This window comes from Girardinichthys multiradiatus, chromosome 20 (assembly GCF_021462225.1).
Source record: "Girardinichthys multiradiatus isolate DD_20200921_A chromosome 20, DD_fGirMul_XY1, whole genome shotgun sequence".
NCBI classification, from domain to species: Eukaryota; Metazoa; Chordata; class Actinopteri; order Cyprinodontiformes; family Goodeidae; genus Girardinichthys; species Girardinichthys multiradiatus.
The window spans coordinates 21,024,882-21,047,827 of NC_061812.1; the positions used below are offsets into that span (position 1 = coordinate 21,024,882).

General features: G+C 39.2%; 1 protein-coding gene across 4 annotated transcripts in view; it reads right to left on the minus strand.

Annotated features, from left to right (window-relative positions):
- Positions 1-1,594: 1,594 nt before the first annotated feature.
- The window catches only part of LOC124856681 (RNA-binding protein 6), a 31,762-nt gene continuing 10,410 nt past the window's right edge, over positions 1,595-22,946 (minus strand). Inside the window, exons 3-23 of one of the 4 annotated variants that reach the window (XM_047347418.1) lie at positions 19,561-21,037; positions 19,385-19,474; positions 19,207-19,276; positions 18,344-18,417; positions 11,679-11,753; positions 11,294-11,570; positions 11,043-11,200; positions 10,857-10,957; positions 10,691-10,760; positions 10,286-10,370; positions 10,144-10,202; positions 8,953-9,073; positions 8,736-8,833; positions 6,429-6,779; positions 6,194-6,343; positions 6,045-6,110; positions 3,027-3,251; positions 2,865-2,939; positions 2,654-2,751; positions 2,481-2,532; positions 1,595-2,382 (exon numbers count right to left, since the gene is read on the minus strand). In XM_047347418.1, the coding sequence (XP_047203374.1) occupies positions 2,290-2,382; positions 2,481-2,532; positions 2,654-2,751; positions 2,865-2,939; positions 3,027-3,251; positions 6,045-6,110; positions 6,194-6,343; positions 6,429-6,779; positions 8,736-8,833; positions 8,953-9,073; positions 10,144-10,202; positions 10,286-10,370; positions 10,691-10,760; positions 10,857-10,957; positions 11,043-11,200; positions 11,294-11,570; positions 11,679-11,753; positions 18,344-18,417; positions 19,207-19,276; positions 19,385-19,474; positions 19,561-21,037 (3,865 nt within the window). In that variant the 3' untranslated portion in view covers positions 1,595-2,289. Of the gene's footprint in view, positions 2,383-2,480; positions 2,533-2,653; positions 2,752-2,864; positions 2,940-3,026; positions 3,252-6,044; positions 6,111-6,193; positions 6,344-6,428; positions 6,780-8,735; positions 8,834-8,952; positions 9,074-10,143; positions 10,206-10,285; positions 10,392-10,690; positions 10,761-10,856; positions 10,958-11,042; positions 11,201-11,293; positions 11,571-11,678; positions 11,754-18,343; positions 18,418-19,206; positions 19,277-19,384; positions 19,475-19,560; positions 21,038-22,946 lie in introns of all 4 variants that reach the window. The other 3 variants (XM_047347417.1, XM_047347416.1, XM_047347415.1) reach the window with 3 other exon arrangements.

Genomic DNA, 22,946 nt, shown 5'->3' on the forward strand with positions numbered 1-22,946 from the left:
ACTGTTTTCCCCACATCCGGGAGAGTTACGGTGTGGAGAAGCCCCAAAGAAACGTACCACCCAGACTGTTGCATGGCCAGAGTGAAGCATGGGGGTGGATCAGTGATGGTTTGGGCTGCCATATCATGGCATTCCCTTGGTCCAATACTTGTGCTAGATGCGTCACTGCCAAGGACTACTGAACCATTCTTGAGGACCATGTGCATCCAATGGTTCAAACATTGTATCCTGAAGGCGGTGCCGTGTATCAGGATGACAATGCACCAATACACACAGCAAGACTGGTGAAAAGATTGGTTTGATGAACATGAAAGTGAAGTTGAACATCTCCCATGGCCTGCACAGTCACCAGATCTAAATATTATTGAGCCACTTTGGGGTGTTTTGGAGGAGCGAGTCAGGAAACGTTTTCCTCCACCAGTATCACGTAGTGACCTGGCCACTATCCTGCAAGAAGAATGGCTTAAAATCCCTCTGACCACTGTGCAGGACTTGTATATGTCATTCCTAAGACGAATTGATGCTGTATTGGACGCAAAAGGAGGCCCTACATCATACTAATAAATTATTGTGGTCTAAAACCAGGTGTTTCAGTTTCATTCTCCAACCCCTGTAGTTCTAAACTCAGTTCACTTAGGTTAAAATAAATCAATTAATGTTCATAGTTCCCCACCTAAACATTCTGTAATAAGTTCACATCCCCAGCATGAACTAGTTGTCATTCACTTGTTTTTTGTCTTAAAAAAAAGCAAAAAAAACCCAAACATTTATATAGATAAATTTCACAACTTGGCATCTTGATTATGACATTGGGCAGTATTTGCCACTTTGTCTTCACCAGTCTATTTACATTTGTTTGAATTCTCCTGTTGTCTTTGCTCATATGAACTGTTTGTTATAATGGTTTAAATCCCAAAGCAGTTTTGAGGAGTGTAAAAATTAAATCAATAAAAAATAAGTTTAAGGAACCAAGTTGTGTCATTCAGTACAGCACTTTTTGAATGGCAGAGATCCATTTCACAGGTCCTTCCTCCTAGTGATAATCACTGCCCCCAATAATCTGTGTTTACGTCCCTGCTGTTATAGTTTTTCAAATTCTTGCAGTCTGTTTTATGCACCAATATACATGGACATTTTGTACATTTTATATCACCATACTCAACTGCACATTTCTCTTGGTCCGAGTGTGCCATTTTTAATAACTAAAGTATTATTTTATGTACTGGAAAATGTTCCCTACTGTAGTCTCATTCTTTTTCTTTATATGTTTTACCTTGTGTATCTGAATGCTTCCATTTGCCTTTCACTTTGCTGTTGGTACACCTGAATTTCCTCACTTCAGGGCAATAAAGGATATTTTTCTATTTATTTGTAAAGCAGAAAATGCAGATTTTTAGCTGTCTTCAGTATCAGACTCCATGTGCTGTCATTCACTGTATGACCTTAGCCATCTTAAATAGCAGCAAAATTCAACATCTATCCCTGTACCTGCTGTTTGTCTTCAACTTCAGCTGCTGTTTTGTGTTCCATTCCCAGGTGAACTATTAGTGCAAAATACACACACAAACAGAACCAAAGCAGATTTCCCAAAGGATGTGGATTTATTTATTTATTTTAGGAAATGTCAGAGGGGAGGCTTATTATTGTAAAAACCTGCAGTGCACATCTTTAAACATTAAAACTACATGTTAAAACTAAAACATCACAGGTGGGATATTTGGGTTTATTTACCCCCCAAAAAAATTTTTCAGGAGACAAAATCCTGATGAAAACACATGGTTCAGAAGTATTTTTCTTTGATGGAAAACATAAAGGTTTTGGGACAATGTGACCTGCTGGTTACCAGAAATGCTCAAAAAACACAGCATGGTATCATTGTGCCACCTAGTGGTAAGCTAATAACTTTACAAATGTACACCCAGAGACAGTGATGTGATCTTTACCATTTACTTTACATGAACACATACAGCAATTTTACCAAATAAAAGTTAAAAATGAAATATTCTGTATCTGTGGCTAGTGTGAAAGTTAAAAAAAATCAGGCATATCAAATAAACATGCCACAAACATGTACATGTGTGTTTTCCTGTACAAAATCTATTAGAGAGGACGTTTTGTTAAATCATTTGTCTCTTTATCTCAGCGTTTCACAGCGCAAACTCTAGCTTTGGAGAAATTATTTCCCGAAGTAGAGAAATGCTCAAAGAGTCAATGTGATTTCTCAAGCAGAGGTGGGCGATTTCCTCATCAACATTTCACAATTTGAGGTGAGGGTGTATTCAGAAGAGTTCACTCAAGTTCCTTGAAGCGTGCAAACATGGCTTTGCGTACTGCTTGTTTGTAGCTATTGTGGTCCCAAACAACAGGCTCCTTTTTCCTCTTCTGTTAGAAAAATGAAACGTAAAATTAGATTGACTACACAACTGAAGATATCAAAGCTACAGGAGACATTTAAAAAATTTAAATATAATCACACTTACCTGCACGGGTTCAGCCCCTAAACCAGGCCTCTCACTGCCTTTGTTTGCTTCCCTGAATATGAAAAAGCAAGACAGAATAAAAGAAAATGAACATCTCTTTAAAACAAAAGGCAAACTCAATCTCCAAATAATAATTTTTTTTTTTTTTTTTACGCTTTTTGACTTTAGCCCACCTGGAACTTCCAGCCCAGCTGCTATGCTGTTGCAACTGTTGATGATGTTGTTTTCGTCTTTTCTGTTCTGGTGATCTGGAGGTTTCTCTGGCACTGAGCTGTGAAGGATAAACACTACCTCTAGTAAAATTCATTAGCATTTAAAGAGTATGATCTTATTTAATGACTGTGTCGTTAGCAAAAGCCCCTGACTTCACAAATGTATACTTGCCTCCTGTTCCTGGTGTTCCAGAGCTTCCAGCTCTTTTTTTGACTTCTTGATCTTGAGGTGGATCTCCATGTTTTGCTATTTAGAAAATGAAACATCTGTTAGAAGCTGAATAGGATCTGTTCAGACTCCACAACTTTCCATGTATAGAGTATGAATTAGTACTTTATGGAGATCAGAGAGCTGCTGGTGGCGGATTAGAGCGTCCTTGTTGGGGAACTGTCTCCTGCAAAGCAGACAGGCCATCTTCTTCCAATCTGTCAGTCTGTCCTTCTCCTCCGGCTGGCTTTTCTGAGTGCTTTTAGCTGCCTCCTCCTTGTCTTCTTCCACCTCTTCATCGCTTCCAGCTCCATAGTCTGATGCCAGCAGACCCAAAGAGCCCATTGGACGCTTAAAAAAAACAAAACGACATTTCTCAAGGAGCAATAACAACAAACCTACTTCAACTAAATCATTGTTAACCCTTTATGACCTACCATAGAACAAGTTCGCCAAAGCATATTTTTACATTTGTACATGCTGTAGAGCCATTTTTTGTAGCATTTCAATTTGCTATACATCAATACATCCCTTACATCCTAAATTTTAATATTTTGTATAATATCTCCATGTTACATTAACGCTCAGCTTGGACTCCTGCTTTACTTGCACAATGATCACCTGCACTGTTGTATTGCTCTTGCATCTTATACTGCTCTATATTTACTCTCACTCACTTAAAACTGTGCACATATATTTATATTATATTGTAGATATGTTTATACTGTTTAATTTGTATTGTATTGCACCGACTACGCCAAAACAAATTCCTTGTATGTCCAAAAACGTACTTGGCAATAAAGCTTTTCTGATTCTGATATTAAGTAAATTGCTAAAAAGTACAATTAACCACCAAAAAAATGTAAATAGTTTTTTTTTGCACATATTTTCCTAAATACAGAAATATCATAGCTGTATCCCTCAAAAATTGCAATATAAAAAAGTTGCACAAAACACTTTCAAACCACAGAAAATTTATTTGGAGTGTGTCCATAACTTAATTTTTGAAATACACTAATTTTTATGAACAGAGAAAAAAACGAACATAAAATGTACATTGTGAACAGTTTGAGAAAAGATATGTACATCAAAATAAACTATTTACAGAAGTGTAATTAAATCTCTAAGTGTGCCTGATACCTATGAGCACACATATGTTCATAAGACCATCTTCAAACAATAAAAAGTGCAAAAAACAATGAAAATGAAAGCGAAATTGCGAGCGAGGTTTACCACGGAAAAACTACAACTTCTGGGAAAAAAAAAGACTACTCCTGGAAACAAACACCCTGGAAATGACATCACTTTCAGATGTTGCGGGCATTGTTGTGAAAGAAAACCATGTGATAGTTCATCCACCAATGTCATATTCCAATGCAGGAAGTACACTACGGTCTGGATTTTGTCTTGATGTTTGTTTTTGGCGATTTTTTACGGGATTTCTGCAACAGTTTCTGGAAAATAAAAACCATTCTCTGGGACACATGGTGAGTAGAATATTAATTTGAACTCTCTGGTTTCATTTGCAAAAAAACAGTATTGTTCTAGCTTATTTGGTCGCAATTCTACAGGCGTTAAAAAATAGAGTTGCAAATGGAAGCGCTGGCGCTCCCATCGGTCATAAAGGGTTAAAGCAAGATGTCCCCTTCAATTACCTTTTACCTCACACTAAAGGTGTACATCTGAACATATTGTACTGGGTCACCTTTATGCAAAGAGCTGTAGAAGAGTGTTTGTTTGCAGCTAGTCTGGTTGTTAGATCAGCTGACTGTTTTAAACATCCTTTCACACAGAAAATTATACCAGACCAGACTATTTTATACATATTGTAACATAAGCGCATCCTTTTAGTGATTGTGTTCTTTAATTTTTGTCATTAGGTTGCAAACTATGTCTAGGGATGGGTACCGAATTCGGTACTTTTGTAGGTACCGACCAAATTCCGTTGATACTACCGAGTACCGATTCACGTAAAATCAAACGGTACCATGTTTCCGTACCTAAACACAACATTGTGACACTGGGGGCGTGGAAAACTGGGCGATTTTCCATGCCGGACAAGCACAAGAGCGTAATGACGTCGGTAGCCGCTAGTACCGTCAACAAAGCAAGCATGGCTGATAGAAAGCGCTTGAAAGTATGGCTCCACTTTTCAAAATGTGATGCAGATTACGTTCGCTGCAATATTTGTGATGCAATGTGCAAGGCCAACGGTGGGAACACTTCTATTCTGAGGAAGCTCCTGCAGCGTTTCCCTACCACTATTCAAGGGGGGCGCCCCACCCCACCAACCAGACCGCCCGCTCCCCAAGAGGATCACGGCATGTAGTAATGGTATGTTTTAACAGTTTATGTCATTCGTTTTAATAGATCACGTCTCCTGCCTCGTTGCTACTCTACTTTCTATGGCCAAACTTGACCAAAGCTGGACGAAAACCTCATCCTCATACTCTGCGTCAACAACGATGACGCCAACACACTGAGTTACGTGCGCTCGCACGCAGGTGAACACAAGCTCCTGGCAGCGGATAGAAAAACATGCCACTAAAACCTAGAAAGCAGGCAAGGATATCTGTGGTTTTAAAAAGCGCCAAATTTAGGCCTTGTCCACACGTAGGCAGATATCATAACTTTTTATGCGTTTTGGCCTTTCATCCACACATAAACTCCGTTTTACATCACTGAAAACGAATTCTGAAAACTCCGGCCAAAGTGGAGATTTATAAAAACTCAGTTTTTGAGCCTGCGTGTGTCCATGATATATGATATTTGACTGCGACAAATATTGCGGCGCTGAAGTCAAATGTGCAACCATTGTTTATACTCAGGAATACAGTGGAGTAAAAACAAATGATGTGATTCCCAATCGACACCATCTTGTATTTTATCGACTTTATATTCTATAACTGTGTTTAAACGAACCTACTGGCACCATGTTTTATACCTAACAGGAAGTCGTGATTGTTTTGAAGGATTCTGATGGGCTGACATAGGTTTCATTTTTGCAGTACACTGCCCCCTATGCATCTGGAGTGTTTAGGACACTGTTGTTATTCTGTACAAATTTGAACTTCAAAAATAAATTCAAGTTTCAGTCATATTCTAATTTATTAAGATGAACCTGTATAGGAGAGGATAACTTACTTTAGATTTTTCCTCTTTCTTGATAGGAGCAAGTGGCTTCTTAAAAAGATCTTCACTCCCTGTGATCTACAGGAACAAAAGGATTAAATCGGTTGTAGCTACATCGGTCAAATGACACAAATTATAAATGTTGAGGGTCAGTTGCCAACCTTCCGCTCAAATATAGCAAAAGCAGCATCCGCTGACTTAGACTGCCTCTTCCCATCGTCAATCCCAGACTTCAGGACCGGAGATGGAGCACGCACAGTTTCTTTCTGACGATTCTGGATCTTCGCCCAGCGCTCCATATCTTTCATAATCTGCAAACAACACCAGAGCAGTTTTGTCACCAACCAACCATGCAAACTCCACTAAGATGTGGGACAACATCATAGGGAATTCTACCTTAACAGCAGCAAGACCTCTCGGTTTCTCGTCTTTGCTATCCTTCTCTTTGTCCTTCTTTGGAGATTCTTCATCCTCCTTTTTCTCAGAAACGGCTGTGAGAGATTGGACGGACCCTCCACAGCTCTCTGCTGAACCTGCAACAAGGGCAGCAGAATCCTCGGGTGGCGCTGATGGTTTCTTCATCTCCAAAGGAGCATCTGCAGCTGGGTTGGAAAGAATGGCCCGGTCTTCTGCAGTCATGGTGGGTGCTGGGTGGAAACCTGCAGAGCTCCCTCCTGGAACTGAGATGTAGTTTTTTGATGTTCCATCCCAGTACAGGTACTCTTGGGTTTGAGCATTGTAAAAATACTAAACAGAAAAGAGTCAAAATTAGAAAATAATTTAGCAAATAAACAAAACCAAAATGTAAAAACCTTTTTTTTTATTAAAACAATATCTAAAGAATTTAACAAAACCTGGAAAATAATTGTGTAGGAAAGACCAGCTTTACTTATTTGTTTCTGATTAGTTACTGACACATGCAACACCTGCTGTAAAAGCATTTAAAGTAACAGTTTTATGAACATTTAAACAACCTAAAAATGCAACACTGATTTCTTGAATAGAACTGACTGCTGTTTATTTGGCCCCAAATAACCAGCAGTTGGCTTTCTTTACAGCTCTGGAGCACTGACTGTACACAGCAGAAACTGAACAGTGGAGCGTCTTCAATTAGTAGCTTGGTCAGCTTTGGTGCAATTAGAGATGCATCAATCAGGCTCATCAATTTCCAATTTTCTTCAAGGGCTAACCTGTCAATTTGAATTGGCCTCTCAATTCAAATTACTTTTATATTTCTTAAGGTTTATGACACATAAGAAAAGACTGTGCTGCAGGTTCCTAATGAGGGGTAGTAATTTTGAATCCACCAGAAAAGATGATTAGCCCCGTTTAAACATCACAGCATAATGTACCCAACCTTTATATGATTTTATTAAACCTTAAAAAAAAAGCGAATTAAAAGTACACACTGTTGGATGATGCATGTATGGACATAAAGCGCTGGGGGACCTTAGCTCTAATGCATTTAAATAGTAGGAATAGAAGAAATATGATATTTCAGTGTTCTGGCTGATTACCAATTAGAGCGGATGAAGTAAAAATTGGCAGATTGGCTGAAACATCTGTAGCTACAAAAATTATTGCTACAGGAAGATATTCCTGCAGACTGCATTAGCCTTTAAACCACAAAGACTTAAGCCAGATTTTCTGGCTGGCCACTGAGAAATGTTGAAGGTTATAGACATATGGCTGACATCTGAATGAGTTTGATCATCAATGACATTGTGGATGCAAAATCGTTTGTGAGACTCACCACTGTGTTTGATTTGTCTCGGAAGACAAAATCACTGCCTTAATAAGATAGAAACTGTCAAAAGTGCTAATAAATTGTTTACAGCTGCAACCTTTAATACATTATATTTCCATGCAGCCATATCCAATATTGAACTCTGGCTGCTCGGTAAGTTCCAACTTTACTAGTTGAAATTTGGCTTTAGGAATCTTTCTTCTTTTTTTTCTTAAGATTTTATTGGCCTCTATTGACAAAATCTGACTTCCGAGTAGAAAAATAAGGCACCTATGTCATCCAGCAGGCAAGAAGGGTGAAGTGTCTTGCCCAAGGACACAACGACTGAGACAAGACAGAGCAGGGGTACAAACAGACAACCCGCCGGTTACAGGAACCTCTACCACTGTTGCTTCAACTACTACATCTATAAATAAAAATGGGTATGAAAAAAAAAAAAACTTATCTTGGCCACAGGTTTATAGAGTATGAATAGGAATGTTTTCTGATACTTTTAGTTATTTACTCGACTGTTTAAGGGGTAGATCCAAGTACGATCGAGCCAGTAGCGTTTTATTAATTCAGTTATTCATTGTTCGGAGAATATCTCTTTCCGCCATCTTGCCAGCTTAAGACACTCTTAGGCTCACAAAAAGTCCTCCTCACATTCCCTAATGTTAGGGGCTCTCTTAAGGCCTAAGGTGCTTCGTGAATCACTTTTATCTTACCAAGGTAAAATTCTAAGAACAATCTTAGAATTCAAGAAATTCTACAATTTTTCTTAGAAGGACGTCACTAGGATTTACTTTTAGTATTAGGATTCTTTGTGAATATGGGCCTAGGTGTTAGGGTTATTTGAAGAGAATGCGTGGTTTATTTGAAACACTGCATTGCAGTCTACCTCTTGAAACTCCTGACCCAAATCTTTTATTTCAGGGGTTAAAAAAGAACTGCACATTGATGCTTTGGATTCTCACCCTTGAGTTTGGATCGTAGTACAGTGTCGTATCAGGGTCGTAGTAGAATCCTGACGTTGAATCATACAAGTAACTGGACGTGTCTGGAGGTTCAGAACCTGGAGAAAATATGTCAGTTTTATTTATTTTATAATTTTGTATTTGCAAGCTAAAGTGGATATTATATGTTCATGAACATTACCAACTATAAATAGATCTAAATTCATGTTTTTCTCACCACAAATGTAAGCCTGCGATTCCTCTGTAGGGGGCTCTAGCTCAGCTGAGTCTGTAGGAACATGAAGTCCACCAGATTCCTGTGCTGGTACTGCAGTAGTAGTTTCAACATAGTCCATTCCCTGCATGAAATTTAAACAATGTCCAGTATCCAAATTTTAGAACACTACAGCAGGATCTCAAATTAGAATACATAGAAAAGCTTGTTTACTTTGGTGAATTAAAAACGTTAACCATGTATAGAATAGAGATTCATTACAGTGTGACAGTTATTTCTGATAATTTTGATGCATATGGCTTACAGCTAATGAAAACCCAAAACTTAGATGCTTAGAAAATTTGAATGTTACATAAGGCCAATGAACCACGGTGATGCCATGGTCATTAAAACCAGTATTGGCACTTTTGGCAGTTTGGGCAAATGCCACGTCCTGCCAGAAAAATGAAATCTGTATCTCCATTAAGCCTGGAATTGATCATTGACAGTGAACTAAGACCAGCAGATGACATGGCTTGCCAAATCATCACTGACTGTGGAAACAACACACTGAACCTCAAGCAACTTGGGTAATGTGCCTCTCGAGTCATCCTTCAAACTTTCGGAGAATCTTTGGACCACTGAGTCGGCCAAGTCCTCTTTCTCTTCAGTCCAGGTAAGAAGCTTCGGAGGTTTAAAGTGGCTTAACTCAAAGCCATAGTTCACATCTTCCCCAAAACTCTACAATGGACTACGTGTCACAATGCTCCCAAGGTTGCAGCTATCCCCGTTGCTTCTGCACTTTTTCAGCCTCACTTCCTCCACCCAGCTTTTCATTAACACGGTTAGACTCAGCATTATGAACAGCCGGTGTCTTCAGCCATGACTTTCATGGCTTATCCTCTTTGTGGCGGTTATTAATGACAGCTGGACAACTGTCGGCTGTTTATGGAGACCGTAACATAACCTGCATTAAAAATCTGTTTTAATTAAGTTGTGCAATATCCTTATCTTGTGAAAAACAGAATTTTGGATTTTGATTAGCTATAAAGCATAATCATCAAAATCAACAGAAAATATTCTTGAAATATATCACTCTGTAGAATTAATCAATCCTAGTTTCACTTTTTGAATTGAATATTTGAAAAAAATTAGCTTTCAATGAAATTTTTAATTTCACCCGTTATCTCGTGTTTTGAATGGTTTGAAACCTACCAGTCTAAGGCTGGTGTTTGATGAGACCACAGGATTCGTGCAGAGAGTCATTAAATCTCCTACTGGCAAAAAAAAATGTGTTATGGGTATTCCAGTACAAATTCTGCATATGGAAAAAACCAACTATAAAACTGAAGAACACCTTGCATTGCAACGTCCGTCGCAGGAGATCCAACAATTGGAACGAATACAGGATGCAAGTACTGTGGAGGTGGTGGGAACGACTGCTGTAATAAAACACCAGAAGTCTACCAGATTGAGTTAGTCAGTTTTTCCCAGCAGAATTCAAATATTAATGATGGTACACAAGGCTGTGGCAGTCCAAACTGGTTTAATTTGCTATATAATAATGAAAAAATGAGAACAGTTTCTTTAAAATGCAGAATGCTGCCTCCCCTAACATGCTACTCTGTTCTTATTGAGCACTTCAATCTTTTGCAGCTCTACCACTGTTTAAAATTTCTTGTTTAATTCTTTTAGCACTTCCAGGTTATGCCTCCATAGCAGTTTTATATAATACTGTCTCAATATAAAGAAGAAAACTTACTGCCATCATGGCGTCTTCAGATGGATGCCCAACCATTAAAGGGTTTGATGTGTCATAATCTCTTCTCAAACTAAAACGGAAGGAAAACGATAATTTTAAGGAAAGAAAAACTTTATTTTCTACAGGGGATGGGAAACTGGTGAGGGCTTTACTCATAGAGACTTACTTCTGGTTCTTGAGTGGTCTTGCAATTTCAGCATGGACTTTGACTCCATCAATATATAGGGGTCTAGGTTTGGTGATGAGCTCAACCAGACGTTTCACTTGCTACAATAAAAGACAATGATCTGTCCTGATTGTGGTACAAAGGTAAGCTTGACCTCACAACAAATAAAATGACATCTGACAGTACCTCATTGGAGTCCATGTCAACAAAGCAGAAGCACTTCGTTCCAGGGGGCTTTCCTTTCACTAAACGAACATTTCTCTCATCCAGATACGCAAAAGGATCCAAAGCTTTGAGGATTGTCTCTACTGTGGTAGTGGACTTCAAATTCTTGATTATCATTGCTATAAAAAATACAAAATAAAAAAGAAAATCACAAATTTGTAGACCCTTTTTTTTTTTTTTTAAGAAGAGACAAAGAGTTCAGGGTGACATACTTTTACTGTCTTTGAATACAGACTTGGGTTGTTCTGAGATGTGAAGAGGGTTGCAGTTGTGTGAAGACCCTGCCAATTGCTCAGTTTGTTCTTGTTGGTGCTGCTGGTCAACCTGCTGCTGCCACGCCTCTGGAGTCAGGTCAGTGTTACGCTGAAACTGACTGTGAAACAGCTCCTCTATAGAACCTTTAGCGTTTTGGTCAGTCCTCACATCTTTTAAAGGCTCCGATTTGGGTAACTGAGAATCCAGGGTTTGACGTACTCTGTGATCTGGGTCCTGTTAACAAACATAAAATAAAAAAGATATCTGAGATATTTCTGAGTGGAAAAACAAATACTGTGTTCTTAAATAAGAATAAAAATCAATAACTCTAATTATACTCACGAGAACATCTCTTTCACACTCATTTGGCTGAACATACTTCATGGCAGATGTTCTAGTGCCAACCTTTATGGATCCCTGGAAAACAAACAAATAACACAGTCAGCACTGCACCACATTAGTGACCCAGCTAAGATGACTTCCAGCATGCACTGTTTCAGGTTTTATCCGTTTCGTAATAATGCAGAGAATAAAACGGCTCAGCACTCATTGGTAGCATGCAGAGGCCAGGTCCACGGCCTTGGCGCACACAAGACATTTATTTTCCAGAGTCGGTCAGTTTCAAAGAAGCTACCATTTTGAACTCTGGCATCTGGTGATTTTACTCGTTTTACGATCTCCTACTATATCCATGGGTCAAATAATGGTGCAATTCATACCATGTCAGACAACAGTAAAACCTTCACACAATTTTTAAAGTTGAAACTCATGGTCTGAGATAACCCCCAAAAAGACCAAAAGCTTATGTAGATTCTATTTTATATGGACGGTAACTTTAAGTCGAAATGCACAGATCTGGCTCTTCTCGGACAACATGCAAAATCCAAAAATTTCTTTTTTTTAAGGACGATAAAACTCCAAAAAATGTGTTGCACAGCTACTGATATAACTAGTAGCTTGAATTTGAATGAAAAATAAATGACTATCCCAAATTTATGCATCAAAGCATATGTTCCTAGTCTTAATGTGATTTGAAAAGTATATTCTATTAGATGATGCATTTACCAACTGGTAGAAAATTGTAGAAATTTTCAGTGTCGGTGATTTTCCTGAATATTTCAAAAATCTTATAATCATATCTTTAGTATTCAACTTTCTGATCACTGATCAGGGCAGATCAAGGGACAATTGGCAGACTTCATCCTCTTTCCACTCAATTGGTACATTTCTATTAATAACCTTTTAGAGTTGTACAGTTTTCCGAACCCGTATATGTATAGCAACGGAAACTCTAAAATCTTGATGTAAACTAAAGCCCCAACTACACAACACAAATTATTTTCTTTCAACTGGTATGTTATTCCCTTTAAAAAAAAATAAAAATCTGAAAACGCTGTAATGCGTAGATTAACGTCAACCTTAAACAAAATCCAGACGAGCATGGCTAAAACAGTGCTGGACTAACAATTCCCCCGGAACAACTGTGGCTCATGTTTTCTTTGACGTTTTACCTTTCTTCTCATTAACATCTAAAGCTTGCAATTAAAGCTTAATCAAAACAGAGTTGGGTCAAAGCGAGACAGATGAGAAATAACCCAAAAAGGTGGCTCTGTTATCTTTTGTGGGCTTTCAGTTCTTTATTTCTAATCTTTTCTGGATATCCTTTCTAGACATATACACCTCATAAGGAGTTTAAACTCTACATCAGAAAGTAGTTCTTCCCACAAAAACCTCAGTTAACATGTTGATGTGTTGATGGCAGGTGCAAACACAGCTTTATCATTGTTAGGACGGAAAGGACCTGAGAGTCACGATCTCGGCAGAATGTAAAAAAAAAAGATGTCTTTGTTGACACCTTCTTTCAATTGATCTTATGGGCTAAAAAAAAATCATTTTAATTTAAAGGTTAGTGCAAGTACTACCAAAAGATTTGTAATTTATACTAAAAATGAATAAATTTTATTCTCAATATCATCTGCACGAGATTGGTCACAAGGCTTGAAAATATAACCTCACCAGGCACAACTTGATTTATTAAAAATCGCAACACTATAAATAATAGAAGACTCATCAATCTAATACACTACTGGAATATCCGACATACATTTGGTTTGTTTCATTAGATGCAGAGCAGGCTTTTGACAAAGTTAATTGGAAATTTTTATTTGCTTCCTTACATAAATATTTGATTAGGACATAATTTTTGTCATGGAACAGATTACTATATAGCTTGCTCAATGCTTGTGTGAAAACAAATGAGTGGATTTTGCAGAGCTTCAATCTTAAAAGAGAACCAGACAGGGTTGTCCACTCTCCACCTCACAGTTCGCTATAGTCATTGAACCCCTGGCGGCTGCAATTCGTCAAAGCACAAATATTCACGGCATTCAAACAGCTCATGGAAACTACAAAACGTGTTTATATGCCGATGACGTGCTGCTTTTTCAAGAAAAATACAAACTCCTCTCTTACAGAGACAATAACCCCAATAATTAAATAATACATAGGTTTTCAACAATTTCAGACAACTGTATCAATTGGAACAAATCAAAGGCCTTTTCTATGTCCTCTAATATGCATCTCTCTCCAAACATTCCTTTACAGATTGGAAATATCAGGCACCTGAGCATGAAGATTTCTATCAGGCAAATGAGCTGACACAGTTAAAACAATATCCCATTACTTAAATTAATAGAAGACAACCTCACATGGTGGAGAACTCTCACTTTCTTTACTTACCGGTACAGATTTGAACTTTTTAAGTAAAATACTTTAAGAATGACCCAAATAAAGGCATACGTACACAGTTCTCAATCTGTCCCTCAGTTTGCCTTCTTGGTGACTTCAAAAAGTGTATTTGGAACCTAAAATATGCCACACCCGTCTTGCAGTTCAAACAATTGCAAAAAAATTAAACCAAAAAAAAAAGCCTGGTAGAAGCTCGGCAGAGCTAGCTAAGCTGCGTGCAATGATCCTTCTAATGCAAAAAGAGAGCATCCATAAACTACAGTTAATACAGAAAAGGAGAAAGCGACCCAATGCAAGAACAATGGTATGTACATTTTAATTTGCATATGTTCAGTATCCGCAAGTGTAACCAAAACAAGTAGTAAAACAATGCATGTTTAGTGTGTTTTAGCAAACATAAATAATGTTTATACGATACGTTCATTATCTTCGTCCCCGTACTTATTGCTTCTATTCTTTGCAGCTTCGACACGCCCACGGGTGACGTTACGGTTTGTGCAGAAGAACCAAGTATTCTGGAGTGCCTGAGCTGAACCAGAGTTTGTGATTCGGAACCTCTTTTCGACGGTCACCAGTTCAAAATCACATTCAGGAACCCGCAATAGGCTCCGAACCACGTCAGTGGAAAAGGGGAGTGAGAGTCTTGGGGCATGCTCTCGGCTCCTGGTGGGGTGGCTGCCGTACGCTGGGTGGGAATTGACTCCCTGGCATCCCTGGGCCAGTGGGTGGGCCGGAAACTGTGGCTGTTTGGAGGCTAGGTGCACCTGCGTGGTGCCTGAGGTACTGGGCTGCTGGCCCAGGCTCTTCCAGGCTGGTACAGCCCGGGCAGGCAGCCACTGTGTGGGGACTCCCCCCTGGCATCTTAAGGTATCGCTGATATATCACATCAGTAATGTCTTCATGTGTGGGTGGATGGACCTTGCAGCTACTGGCTGCGCATCATGCAGTGCCCCAGCCCCAGTTTGATGTGGTGTGCAGCGTATGGCTTTACAGGCTGACTCTCCAACCCTTCAACCGCTGCAGCAATGCTGGCAGGACACATAAATCCATTTTCAAAAGACAACTTCTGGATATGACGCTGAGCATGTGCACTCAACTTCTTTGGTCGACCATAGTGAGACCTGTTTTCAATTGAACCCATCCTGTTTAACTGCTTTATAGTCTTGACCACTATGCTGCAACTCAGTTTCAGGGTGTTGGCAATCTTCTTATAGCTTAGGCCATCTTTATGTAGAGCAACAGTTATTTTTTACAGATCCTGAGAGTTCTTTGCGATGAGATGCCATGTTGAACTTCCAGTGACTAGTATAAGAGTATGAAAGCGATAATACCAAATTTGACACACCTACTACCCATTCACAACTAAGACCTTGTAATCCTAACGAATCACAGGACACAAGGGAGGGAAAATTACTAAATGGACACAATTTGGATATTTTCACTTAGGCTGTACTCAGTTTTGTTGCCAGCGGTTCAGACATCAGTAAATGGGTGTAATACAAACACAGCTTAAATGTGGTCCATCTACTTTGATGCTGGATCCAGTCTTTATTTAATACAATCAATCACACAATTAGGATTCCATCTTTAGATATCCTTTTTAAAGAAAAAAATATCCCCTGGTACATGAAGGCAGCCAGCTTCTATATAGGTATACCTGAAATGGCACGACAAGAAACATGAAAAAAAAAAAAAAAAACCCACAAAGGATTGCCACATCTCTGGCCTCTTTCAGATCATAGTTCCATGGTAATCACGCATCCACAAACCCCCGTTTAGGAATAACATTTTCGTTCATCCCATCCAAGTTGATCTGGCAAAATCACAGAACCGTGTTTGCTTTCAGAGCAAGCAGATGGAACTGCAGAACCGAATGGGGCATTGCTTATAACCCAGGAGCACTGACACAAGCATAAAATAATTATAGGGCATATCCTCTATACCCAATAACATCTGGGTGAACACTGTCATGATCTGAATGCTGACAGTCCAAATCCATTTGATGCCTCAGATTAAAGTGAAGGTAATGTCTCCCATTTTCAAGCCATCTAGAGCAGATTCTGCTGATGAATGCATTGTTTAGATCAAACAAAGAGCCCTCCGGTGGCGCTGCTCTTCTTCTTGTGTGCTGCTATTGACGTATCAAACATAAGAGATTATTTGGCAATTGTGTCTTGACCATTAAACTTCTGGATTTTTGAGTAACTCAAGAGCCGAATAAGAAGTTTAACAGTAGTTCATCGACTTCGACACGTAGACATATTTAAGATAATCACAAGGGGTGCTGAACATGTGTAGATGATGCATTGAAGGAATGATCTGAGAATGGTTATAAAGCTCTTGGAAATAGACGCAATTGTCTACTTGATCTACATGAAAAATATAAAAAAGGGTACCAAGCTAGAGTCATCAACCCAAGTGAGTCCATTAAGGTGCTTAAATAATGCCAAGTAGAAATGAAAACAAAAGTGACCACAAAATAAAACTCAATCAAGAATAATCACAACAAAAGCAATCAAAAAAATATCATCAACAAAGCAATAAAATATTTCAATCTTAAATCAGAGGAATTCTGGCTCATCTGCTGCACTTCAAGATAAACTGGACAAAAATGTAAGACCAATTCAAATTGTTGCAAGCAATCCAAACAACAATATAAAACATATTCACTAATACATTTAGGGAACCAATGAAATGACACCAATGCCTTTACAAATGGTACAAACCTTTAAAGCCGACTGAACGGACAAAATACCTTTTCAACAGGGGAAATGTAAAGAATGTAAAGGACCTAAAGGGCTAGGAGTGACCCGCAAGACTGAAAGCTTTGAGAGTACAATCTAAAGCAATCCAAATGCAAAACAGGAGCAGCTTAGGAAAGATGGAAAGTCAAAACATCGGAGTTCAGAAAAGCACATATCTGCACCAGACCTGTCAACCACATGTATACCGCTGCAGAAAAATATTGTAATTTAAAATGTTTCTCAGTTGCCTGAAAACCAAACTTAGCCACCCAACAGCTGTCAAGGCATTTGACATAAAGAAAACTAAATATTACATACACAACTTGGGAAAATAAACTAACTAAAGTTAGAGCATAACTTTCTAGGAATACGTTACACTTCTGGGCAAATGAAATAGAAGATAAAATCTCTCTCGGTTTACTGTTTGACTAGCGCAACAAAATAAAAAATGACAATGCAATTTACTTTTCTATAAAGAAATATTTATCATAGAACAGCTTGCCCTTAGTTAGCCTTGGTTCGATATTGTTTGTAAAAATAAGAGGTCGCCTGAATCTGGCTTCTTTTTTTGATTATTCACACAGGCCAAACAGATGGAGCTCAGCATCACAACAGTGTGTGCATGCACACAAGAATCCCGCTTCGCAGAATCAGCAAAGTTACAACAGCGTTTAAGTAGTCGGTTATACCATCGCCCGCCTCAAACATCAATCTATCTGAGTTTCTATTACAATCCAAACTAAAGCACTACTTTCAACACTCCACAGAGCTTAAACACAGTCACAAATGACACCAAAAATGATAAAAGTCTGGAAAAGGGTGTTGCTATCATGCTGATAATTTACACCATATGACTAAATTGAAAACAATATTTTAAAAGTCTATTAAGGACCAAAATGACAAAGGTTCACTTAAAGTTAAGTAAATAAAGTTTTGTCTGATAACCTTGCTGGGTTTTCAGTTTCCTGCCATGAAAGGCATGATGGAGTGTTATAAAGACTGACGTTCAAAAGAAAAACGTTGCTTCTGCTCAAAAATGCGAGATTGATGACTTCCTTTTTCAAAAAAAGCTTTTCACAAAAAGCTGTTGACAATTTTCCTTGACATTGTTTTGTTATTTAATTTTTTTAAATGATTATGAGAGTTTGGAAACTCTCTTAATAAAAAAATAATTATCTTCAGTGGTGCTCAAACTACTAAATGAAAGGTAAAGCCTCTGGCGTAATTAATAGAGACTACATTCTGTTTTGTAACCTAATCTTTGTTAGCTGGTGTGCAGCTAAAATCTGAGAATCTGAGAAGCAAATCCACCAGTGGACGGAGCTTTACACAGCAGGTTTTTCCTGATGTTATCGGTAAATAAAAAGAAACCAATGACACTGTCATGATTGAGTGGATATGCAATAACATTTTGGTTAAAGTCCCTTCCCAACCCCCCAGCTACTGAGTGCCCTCTCAACCCCTTGTAATCCAGATGGGAGAGACAGCCGTCTTAGAGTGACGAGGATGGGCCACCTTGTTGGACTCCATGAAGTGGACTGCATCCTCGAGGTTTAAAAACTCCACATAGGCCATATCGTAGCTGTAACCTGGGGACAGCATTTGAAATACAGATGGGTTTTTGTTAGTTAAAGACAGAAATAGAAAAAAAAAAAAAAAGCATTCGTGAAAACATCGAGATCATTGCGAGTACATTTTCACTGTTTAACCGAAACACATTCCTTTTCGACACATTTTGTTTCATTTATTTTTTGTGGTTACTATGCCATTGACTATAGCTTAGCTAACCAAACCAGGTCCTTGGGTTTGAGACTCCCAAACAATTGGCTGTAGACGTTTGTGTGGTGTACACCACTGAGTTCAGTTATATGCTGTATGGATACATTGAGATAAAATTTTGACCTTTAGGACACAATCTTCATCAAAAGGCTTTGCCTCATGTAGACAACATTTGTAGAGCAAATACAAAGAGGTTTTACTCTCAGCACTTTCTTTGTTTTCCGTATAGTCAAGATGAACGAAGAGTTACCGAGGCAGTTTTCATTTGCTTGTCGAGATTAATTTTCGATAATGGACATTCCTTCTATCCCAGATCTTCTGTGACAACACTCCAAATGTTGCCGGTTAAACCTCTCTTTATGCTGACCCAAATGAGTCATCCTCAGATAACAAAGGTTTCAAAGAACAGAATTCCCCCAGGACGTATTTTCACTGAGCAGATTCACAGAAACCACAAACACCAAAAGCAACCAGGAAGAAAACCCCCAAAAAATCAAAAGAAAAAAGGCGAAGTTTCAGATGTTGTTAAAGCGAAAGGTCGAGGGACATATTAGCAATCGATTGCCCCAAACAATCCAGGAAGAAACGTTAATTCTTACCTGGCACAACACTTCTGATTTTCATCCCCTGCATCGGCACGCCATCACTGACCGCCAAGGCTCCAAGAATCTGAAAAAAGACAGCATAACGCCTTGTTAGTAACAAAACTCAGCCTTGGCAAATACAACTGCCCAAATTTATTAACGTTAACTGACAGATGTACTTCTTTTGAATTACCTGATCCACTGAATCAGTCTTTGGAATATCACATATGGATATAATATTTGAAACTTTGTCCTTCACTGACGCATTCCTGTAATCTCGATCCTTTTTGGAAAAGGTTATGGGATATAAACCAGAACGTAAAAACCACAAATACAATGACTGAAGAATAGAGGTGGAAAAACACATACCTGGGAACCAGAGTCGGTAAATTTTGATGGTGTGATTGGATTAGGATTCTTTAGAAATTTCTCTGTTGGAGGAAGTTCTTCGTGTTTGTAATCAAACACCCTTCTAGGTGCTGTTCTGTAATCTATGTCCCTGTAGTCCTGATCTCTTGCCTGTATTGTGCTGTTTCTTTGGAAATCATCTTCCTCCCCCAGCTTTTCCCTAAAGGGAATTTGTTCAGATGAGACATCTTTGATTTCTCTAAAAGGATCATTTGGCTCCTTAATCTCAAGTGAAGGTTTATTCTGTTCTTCAAGGTAAGGGGGCCTTTCATCACAACTCGTTTTATTTTGGACATACTTTGGATCCCTTCCTCTAGGCCATTCTTTATTTTCTCTATTCCTATGACCTGTTAGGGGGGTTGTTTCTGGCATCAGAGGGTCCTGTAGGCCCTTCTTGCCAGCTACTGGTGGATCCATTGCAGGAAAGTGGTCACCACGAGGCCTGTCCCTCTCGTGAAACAGTGACGAGTCCCTCACATTCACATTGCTGCTGAGGCCAACAGGGAAGCTGGGATTGGGTCCACCTTTCAAATCTTTTTCCAAAAAAGGATTCTTGTCCTTTTGACGGCTCTTCCATTCTTCAGCGAGAGTCATCTCCTCACCACTTCGATAGTCCATAAGGGGGCTACCACTTGATTTGGGATAATCTCTACTGCCAACAGTGTCTCCTGGACCCCTAAACTCTGGCCTCCGACCAACAACTTCTTGGGGTATATCTAATCTTTCCCTTTCAGCTGGAGGGAACTCACCTGGTCCAAATCTTAAAGGAGAACGATCCCTATCTCTGAGGTCAACAGGTGGTTCAGGTCGGTTTCTAAAATCTGTATCAGACTCAAATCTACCTCTTGGGTTAAGTGGTGGCCCTCCTCTTCTATCAATATCCATCAGTCTCCTTTCATGTGGTGGTAAGTCCATCTTATAGCGATCAGCATCACCAACATCCACTGGGTGCCTGTCAGGCATGTCCCTAAATCTATCATCTCGCTCCATTCGATCCATGGGGAAGCCTCTCCTTCCGTCAACATCAGGCCTGTCAAAGCGCTGCCTGTCATATTGAAACGTTTTTCTGTCCCTCATGTCTGAAAATCTGTCGTTTGGTTCCCATGGAGGCAGTCCCCTCCCTCCTGAATCCCTGCCTGGCCCACGAAAACCAGGAGAATCAACAATTTGGTCTCTAATGGAAATTTCAATATGCCTCCTAGGATGGAAGTCTGGCTCCTCTCCGGGTATGAAGAAATCTCTGCTTGGATCTCTTCCTCGCATATCTCGTGGGTCCATATCATGCCCTCTAATGGGAAAGCCATCCATCCTTCTCTGGTCCATAAGTGGAAAAACAAAAGGTCTAGGGCCCATATGACCCATGTTCATCCCATCTCTATCTCTATAATCAGGCACTGGGCGGTCTCGACCCCAAACCATCTCTCCACGGTGATCCCCACTGAAATGTACAAAAATATATAAGGTTGCTGATTGATTCAAAATACTCATCAAAAAAGCAAAGCAAGAATGGTTTGAGTTATCTGTTTGGAGTCAACTCATTTTTTGGCCAATTTGGAGCCCCATTTTGTACCCATCAGTTGCCATTTTGTCCCTGATTATATATTAAATATATCAACATCAGGGAGCTGTTTGAAATGCATATTAGTCATGAATACATACTGTGCCTGCCAATAAGATAATCAGCCTGTACAGGGCACAAAATGCTAAATTGACACAGTGAGTGTTAGAAGCACACAAGGCAAGAAGGACAGAAGTGAGGACATTTTGGAAAAATCTCCAATTATATCGTTATCACATACAAAACAAAATTAAGCAACCTACTGCTAAAACAGGGTGATGTTTTCTGGAGTCATACAGCTGCATTACCTTTCAGTACGTCGTCTATTTCAAAGCAGGTACGTCATGTGTGGTATATGTCACCATTTTCAATTAGAAAAGTCAGGTACAAAATAAACAAAACAGCAAAGGCACTAAATGGCAAAGGGTTGAAATAACCTAACCCTGTTTATGTTGGATAGGACCAGTTGATATTGTTTTGTAAATGTCCATGTTAGAATAACACAATTTACACGTCTGTTTTATTTATGAGCAGACGGTTCTCACTAATGTTTTAACAACTTTCATGCCCAGTATAATTAAATTATGACTGCATTCCATATATTTTTATCAAAATCAGATTGTTTTCCTGATCATTTGATGGCATCATTAATTAGATCTCATGAAAATGATTGTGATGTTTTGCAATCGCTACATTATTGTTCTGTTAGCAAATTAATGTAGCTATCATTATTTGATAGCTAATTAATGTTAAAAGATGTTGTGTGTAATGCAGGAAGTTAAATTCACTATTAGTATTAACCCATCACAGAGAATTTAGACAAAGTTGCTGGTAAACCACCTAGACATGTAGTGTCAATTTAGTGTTAATCTTAAATGATTATTTCCAATGAACCTAACCAGGTAATTATGCAATTGTAGATGCTGGGTCAGGTTTCAAGAAACAAACCACCATGGACCACAGTTCCGTAAGTCACCAACAGAAAGAACTGTGTACATTTCTTAAACAACCCCTTATCTCACTATTTATTGCTTTTATTCATTGATTTGTGTTAAAAGCACAACTGTGCCTCGGAAAACAATCAAACTTAGTAGTTGGATAAACAAGATAGACACATCCATCCCATCTCTTCCCTGTTGGCTTGGCTGGAGCTCTGGGTAACGTCACTTCCTGTTTTCGCTGTTGCACTTTGTGAATTGGTGTGTGAAGGCTCTCTCGTTTGATCTGATTTCTCTCTACTGTGATATCTCTTACTCGTCCTAATATATAAGCACGTTAAAACACATTCTTTGCTGTATTTAACGTTTGGGGACTCTCCGTGTCTTACACGGTTTTCTAGTAGTGGTAAGGGGTCGCTAGCTTAGCATTAGCTTTAGATCCACCATGGCTACCCGTTCTACTGTTTCTCAATCTGAGTCAGATGTTCAGTTACTCCTCTGCCTCCTTTAGTGATAATGGTACGTGTAATAAATGTAGCATTTTTGTAGCTTTGGAGGCGAGGGAGTCGGAATTGGAGGCCCGGCTCCACGATGTTGAAAAACCAGCAGATAGCCAGCGTGGAGCCACTGAGGGTAGCTCCCCGTAGCAGTCCTCCAGCAGAGCCTCCGCAGCCAGCTGGGTGACGGTACGTAGAAAGCATAGTCCTAGATCCCAGCCCACAGGTCACCACCAACCCGTCTGCGTTTCTAACAGATTTTCCCCGCTCAGCGACACACCCGCTGAGAAACCAACTCTGGTAATTGGCAGCTCCATAGTCAGAAACATGGCAATAGAGACACCAGCGACCATA